We start from the raw sequence: 7,228 nt of genomic DNA, 5'->3' as shown, positions 1-7,228 counted from the left end.
ATTAGGCAGCAAGATAAGCCCACAGTCCAGTTACACTTGAGGGAGTCGGGAAGTGCCTTGCGGGTACAGAGTGGGGTGGGATCATTCCAGGCTTGGGCAGCTTTTGATAGTAGGGCCTTTGGTAGATGTTAGGGGTCAGGGGCTTCAGTGCTGGAGGCGACTATTTTCTCTCCCCAAAAGAGAAGGGAAGATGATTAAAAAACAAAACAAATCCTTCTATGTTCCCCCAGCGCACACCACCTCTTTTAAAGGCCAACCCTACTTCTCGGCTCCCACACCTCCTCCTTCACCAGAGGGTGGCAAAGGATTTATAACCTACCTCTTTCTTCCCGTTGCCATAGAGACCAACCCAGTCCTTTCATTCCTTTTGGTACCGGGAACATTTCTCCAACGCAGGCGGAATGGAGGGAGCTTAGCCCAAACATGCTGGGGGAGGGGCTGGCGGCCTCAACCGCAGCTGTGGAACCAGACCGAGGGCCGAAGGCTAAGGTCAGCTGCGGCTCAAGCCCTTTGGTCTGTATGCAAGTGGCGGCTAGACCCTGCAGGGGCACCGCTGGGTCGGAGGACTTCACGAGTCGGGAGAGGACTGCACCGGGGATCGGGGCGAGACTCGGTGGCGCGCGAGCGTGTCCCGGGAGAGTTCTGGTACTCGGGGGCACAGTAGTGTCTACCGGTGGAAGCGGGTGCGGAGGAAAGAGGGGGCACGGCCCCCCACCCACGTGTACATTGGGCGAGGCCGCCATCGCTCTCCCCCGTGACCCCACCTTCTCTTCCTCTGCTGAGCCCAGATCCTCTCCTCCGCCACCCCCCTGCCCTTCCCCGTCCTGGGGGCCTCTCATTGGACCGAGGCACTGTCGATCCGCCTCGAGTCAGGAAGGCGATTGGAAGCGAGGCCTTCGGACCGCCTCCATCCTGCTCGGATTGGCTGGTTGTGCGTTGGCGCAACGGAAGAGGCGGCCGGCCGAGGGTGCGCCTCTGCTCCGGCTGGACTGCCGCGGAGAAGACAAGGAGGCATCTGAAACTGGGGGGCTGGCTCGGGCGGCAGCGGTGGCTGCTGCCCATGGAGCGCCACAGCAGGACCGCCGCTACCACCGCCTCGTTGGCCGAGGAGCCGGCGCCCAGTGGCTCCGAAGGGCGGCGGCGGGAGCCACTGCGGCGCCGGGCGAGCAGCGCGTCGGCGCCCGCGGTCGGGGCCTCGGCGGAGGGCGTGAGGCGGGTCCGGCCTGGCTCCTACAGCGGCCCTGCCTCGGTCTCCCGCCAGCGCGTCGAAAGCCTCAGGAAAAAGCGGCCGCGTAAGTGCCCCGTAGGGCGCCTTCGCAACTCGCCCTACCCCTTCCTGCCCGGCCGCCGTTTTCCCGCGCGCGGACAGTGCCCCCGCATGGTGGTCCCACGTTGGTGCGTGGCCTGACACCCGGCGGCAGGCCGCTTATCCCCCAAACGTAGCGCCTTCGGGGTTCGGCCGTCGCGCCCATTGGTCTGCGCTTCCCGCTTGTTTGAGTGAGGGCCTTTCCCCAGGATCCTTCCTCTCCTTAGCTCTTTGGGCATTCCTTTCCCGAGAGTCATGTGATTTTTATCCTCAGGAAGGCTTCTTTTGACTCATTGCCATCACCACGCGTCTCCTCCCTCCAAATCCTTTGAATTCCGTGTCTGTCTGCTGTGGGTTTGCAAAGAGCTGGCCTCCAAGACGTTGTAGGTCCTTTTTATCTGGCCATTTCGGGCGTACTGGAAAATGGTTAACTACCCTCTGATTGCTTCAGGCTTAAAACTGGATTCTATGTTCTGTGCTTCTCTATCTTTGGCTGCTTTTCTTACCTTGAGAATTCAGGTCATCTCTCACCCAGATATCTCTCCTGTTTTCTTTTTATCTATTTGTAGGTACTCACGATTCAGAACTGTAACATTTTGGGCATTCAAGTTTTTTCTTTTGAGGGAAAGCCACGTCTTCCTGGATTTTGCCTTGGGAGTTGCAGACGCTCTTCCCAGAGAATCAGTTTCTCCATTTTATTATCAGGTTTCTTTTCTGCATTCTGTATTTTCTCTCCTTTACAGGTCTCCCGTTTAGGACCGCTGTCCGCAGCCATTGCTACTGTTGAAAGTATCAGATTGTCCTGATACTGTAATATGAACTTTATTGTAGTGGTATTTTACATATGGTTAGACTTTTTGGTGGTGGTTACCAAATTCTTATTTGAGGGAATTGAGTTGTTTAAATGGAGGTTGTGAGAGTGGGGTAAAGTGGCAGGATGTATGAGAAGTGTTTATTGGAGAGGCTTGTACCTTAGCCTAACCACCCAGTTGCTTTTCTTCTATTATGTGTGATTTGGATGATTAAATGTAGCTCTATTTTCTCACGAAAAGTTTAGGAGTTTTCAATTCTTTTGTTTTCTTCTTGCAAGGAATTTGGAAAACAGATTCTAAACCTGTGCTATTTTTAGAGTCGGTTACCTGTTTTTTGTTTTGAGAAGCTCCAGACTTTTAAGCAATGCGAATCATTAGTTCCTTCATGGTTTTGCACTACTTCATTAGAGACGGATGTAAATGCCAGAGATTAAGCAAATAAGAATCACAGCCATATAGCCAGCTATTTGTGGCCATTGGCCACAAGGATTCCAAGTATTGTGTTTTGGGTATTTGCACGGGTCAGGTACTCTTCTGAGCTTTAATAACTCATTAGCTCTCACAGTTCTGAGGTAAGTGGTAGTATTTCATTTTGCTTATGAGAAAACCGGGACACATTTGCTCAGTGACAAATGGCTAGTGCGTGGTAGAATAGAAATGTAAACTCAGGAATTCTAGCTTCTGCTCTTAACCACTGTGTTTTACTAAATTGTTTATGTTCTGTTAGTTGTTTTTTTCGTTGCTCTAAGTTTAAGCATGATCTTTTTTAGTCCTGCAAGGCTGTCCTACTTGAAGTGGAAATTTCTAGCTACTGTGGAAGTACTTTCAAATACTGAGCATAAAAATGACCTGGGGAGTTAAAAATGCAGATTCCTTGGGTCCAGTTCTCTATATGTGCAATGAGAATCTGGAGAGGGATCTGAGAAGCTGCATTTTTAACAAGCTCCTCATCTCATTCACATACAGGTGACTGAAGATCCACTCTACAAAACACTGATTTGGACTGTTTGGGGGTGGTGGTGGTATATTAAAGTGGTTTTGAAACTTCTTTTAAGGAACTAAGTAGACAAATATTCATATTGTAAGATTTATTTTTTGTTTTGGTGTCTGAAGTTTGTTGTGGTCTCCTTCATTGCTTTCTCTGACTGATAAATCATGAGAAGCCATCTCTCAGATAATGAGACCTGCTAAAGAAACAAATAAGGTATTGATCTTCCTTCCATTTGCTCTTTCTTTATCCAGGAGTGACCCTCATTAGTTGGAGAGGCAGCTTGTTGACTGCTGATCTCTCCAAGAACATATTTTAGTCTTTTTTTTTTTTTTAAGCAGCTGGCCTGTCTGGGGATCTGAACCGTTGGCCTTGGTGTTATCAACACCGCGGACGCTCCAACCAGTTGAGCCAACAGGTCAGCCTTATTCTTTAGTCTTAACTCAGAGAATTCAGTGAATCTCTTTGTATTTATTGTGGAAAGAGTTGGGTATGGAATGGTGACACCTTTCTTCTCAGGTTAGGAAACCTTGTTCTGATGTCATTACACTGCTTTTCTAAAGGTACAGAGACTGACTAGTTGTAATTTGAACCTAGAAAGAGCTATTCAATTTATCTTAGGAATTCTTGTGGCCCTGGTTATAGTCATATTCTGCCACACATGTTCCCTAGAGTAGTGTAGTTCCCAAACTGGTCCCCATCCCACACTTACTGCATCAGATTCATTAGGGATGAGGCTAGGAATGTGTATAAGAAGTTCCTCGAAAGTTTTGGATCAGGTGGGGATATGTCTCACAGGGCTGAGAGAAATAAAGATTGCTTTAAAATGATGTAAAAAAAGATGGTAATGATGGTAACACAATTACCATTTTGTGAGTGCTTACTTGTTTGCGTTAGGTACTATGCCTAATATTTTATAAATATTTAAGATTCACAATTATCCTGTGATGGGGATGGCCTGTGGCTCACTCGGGAGAGTGCGGTGCTGATAACACCAAGGCCATGGGTTCAGATCCCATATAGGGATGGCCGGTTAGCTCACTGTGTGAGTGTGGTGCTGACAATTATCCTGTGAGGTAGATATTTTTTATCCCCAATTTCTAAATGAGTAAACAAGCTTAGTGAAATTGCATTTGTTCAAGGCTACATAGTGATGGAACTGTTTTTTTTTTGGGTGGCTGGTTGGTACGGTTCCGAACCTGTGACCTTGGTGTTATAAGGCTGTGCTCTAACCAGCTGAGCTAACCTCCCAGTCTTGGAGCTGGGTTTTGATTCTAGGTGTCTGATTTCAGATCCAGTGTTCTTGGTCCCCGTTTTGGGGTGGGGGAAGGCACATGCGATGTAATCCAGAGCTGTGGTTCCCTGAAGTTTTAAAAATATGTCCCTCACCCATCTCAACCCTCCTTGCACACTACAGGTTTGCAAAGGGGTCTAAAATTATTTTTTAAAATTTATTGTCATAATTACGTAGAGTAAAATGCTTGATTTTGACAAATGTATATACTCATGTAACAAGGGAACATGCATTTTTATCAGGGACCCCAGATATGCAGCAGATGTGCAGGAGGTGTGGGAACCCTGGGGTCAGAGTGTTCCACAGCAGTGTGGGGGACTAGCTGGTTCTCTGAAGATGACTCCCAGGCATGTTGTAGCACACCAGGGTGAACTTCGGGACCTGTTGATTTTGGACTCATGCCAATCATGGAATATCCTTAACCTTAACTAGTCAAGAAAAACTTTCGTTTGTAGCTTGACAATACTAATCTAGCTTTTCCTTGGCTTTTGGGGGAGCATCACTATTGGCAGAGTGGAACTGGTGCTGGGGGCCTGTGAGATTGCCCTTTTTCAGGGTCAGCATTTCAGCTTGAATTAGGGAATTAGAAAGGGCTGCCCACTGGGAGCTCAGGAAAAAGTTAGATTCCTGTATCTTTGTAGCCCATATTTGAGAGACAAAATGGGGAGAGGATGTTTTTTAACCTAATGTTTTCTCGACTTTAAATCTAAATGAAACCAAAGTAAAAAATGGCCATTCATCTTGGATGTATAACAAACACAAAGCATTTAAGCAAGGCCTAAAAATAGTCCAATTATGCAGCTTTGTAAAATGGTACTGTATATTATTTTAGGGGCTGTATGTATGAATCATACATTTGAATAATATGGTGGTTCATTGTTGGCATCCCTCCCTTGTCTTTATCTGGGGAGACCATAGTAAGAAGAGATGTACGCTATTAAAAATGTTTTGCTGGGCCGGTCTGTTGCTCACTTGGGAGAGTGTGGTGCTGACAACACCAAAGCCGTGGGTTCGGATGCCTATATAGGGATGACCGGTTGGCTCACTTTGGAGAGCATGGTGCTGACAACACCAAGTCAAGGGTTAAGATCCCCTTACCGGTCATCTTTTAAGAAAAAAAAAGAAGAGAAGAGGAACAAAATAATATACTGTAGGCTGAGCATTTCTCAAGTTCATAACTTGGGGTATCTTTATCTTCGGGCACTGTTCTTTCTCAATTTATGTCAGTGAGACTGACTAGGATATGAAAACCTATGGTTTTCTTTATAAAAAGCTACTCTCTTTGCTTAGGCTCCTCGTTTATCCTTATATATTGTTGATCTTTTCAGTTAATTGGAATGTATGAATTTTATTAAACTCCTTTTTAATTTAATTTTTTTATTGACTAATAACTTGTACTCTCAGGTTTGTATAGACACTTGTTAAAAGACATTTGTTAAAGGACTCGGGAAATCTGGGTTTGAGTACCGCCTCATTTTCTTGACCATGACCTTGGGCTCTCTTACGCATTTTCTTAATCTGTAAAGTGGAATGGCTATAGTATTTAAATTGTATGGTTACTATAGACATTTAATAAACTCATGCAGTAACTTGGCTGTTGATAGATAATTATTTAAAACATAATAGTCATTTACTAATGTTTCAGGTTTTTTTTTTTAAAGATAACTGGTAAGGGGATTTTAACCCTTGACTTGGTGTTGTCAGCACCACGCTCTCCCTAGTGAGCGAACTGGCCATCCCTATATAGGGATCCGAACCCGTGGCCTTCGTATTATCAGCACCACACTCCCGAGTGAGCCACGGGCCGGCCCTGATGTTTCAGGTTTTTTAAGCTAAGGAAATAAGAGTAAGGCTTAATTTGTATTAAGCATTACAAAATCTTCCATTGGTCTTATGTGTCCAAACCATTAGATTGCAATCCTGTCAATGTATGTGTCGATGCATTTTGTTGCTAGAGCACTGTGTGTCTTCCTTCTTTGCTATCCACAAAGCTGGCATCGTAAATTTGATGGTTAAAGAATGGCTGCTGGTAGAAAAATAGGAATTGGGACTCCTTGCTTCCTTGTTCATGTGCAGCACTGTTGGTTTCTTAAGAGTGAAGAAGCTTTTATTCTCTTCTAGGTGCCAGAGACAGGCATTTCATGACTCAGTGGCCAGGTTGGGTTATACCTGGTGTTGGTGTGGAAAAAAAAGAAAACACAAACAGGACTCTCCCTGGATTGAAGCAGAATGGCAGCTGGGGAGTTAAACCAGTGTTCTCTTTAGAATTGCATTGACTTTTTTAGTTTTAATTTGGGGAGGATTGGTATTTTCATAATATTTAGTTTTCCTGTCTGGAACAGGATACATTTCTACACTGGTATGTCTTTCAATATACCATTTTAATAGTGATTATGCATATACATTTAGTTAGATTTATTTCTAAATGTTTTATGGCTTTTGTTACACTGTTGTGCATGACATTTTTTTCATGTAATTTTCCTGTTGGGTTTTGCTTATTTGTATGTGAAAAACTTGGTATTTCTTTGTAGCTCAATACCTTAAAATTTTTAAAAATTTTCTTTATTTTTATTCTTAGATTTTATTTTTTGAAATCTGTTTTTTCTCACTCAACTTAATAACGTAGTGAGTCTCATTAATTGGAATTTCTAATGTAAAAATCATTGCATTCCTGAGAAGCCATGTTGGCCATGGTGTGTTATTCCTGCTGCACAGCTGGATTCCATTATTTAATAATTTAGTGTTTCTACATTTGTGCTGTGAGATCATTTTTTTCTTGAGTTCTTCTATAGTTTTGATAGGAGTTGTGCTAGTAAAATGATTTGGGA

At 44.6% G+C, this 7,228-nt stretch overlaps 1 protein-coding gene across 1 annotated transcript in view; it reads left to right on the top strand.

The window, feature by feature from the left end:
* The first annotated feature begins 423 nt into the window (after window positions 1-423).
* PANK2 (pantothenate kinase 2) overlaps window positions 424-7,228 on the top strand; it is a 28,408-nt gene continuing 21,603 nt past the window's right edge. The window contains exons 1-3 of the mRNA XM_063085934.1: window positions 424-489; window positions 546-735; window positions 789-1,292. Coding sequence (XP_062942004.1) covers window positions 424-489; window positions 546-735; window positions 789-1,292 — 760 coding nt within the window. The remainder of the gene's footprint in view (window positions 490-545; window positions 736-788; window positions 1,293-7,228) is intronic.

The sequence above is a fragment of the Cynocephalus volans genome, chromosome 1, assembly GCF_027409185.1.
Source record: "Cynocephalus volans isolate mCynVol1 chromosome 1, mCynVol1.pri, whole genome shotgun sequence".
In the NCBI taxonomy this organism is placed as follows: domain Eukaryota; kingdom Metazoa; phylum Chordata; class Mammalia; order Dermoptera; family Cynocephalidae; genus Cynocephalus; species Cynocephalus volans.
Note: the sequence above shows the minus strand (reverse complement) of the source record. Positions and strands in the feature narration are given on the sequence as shown.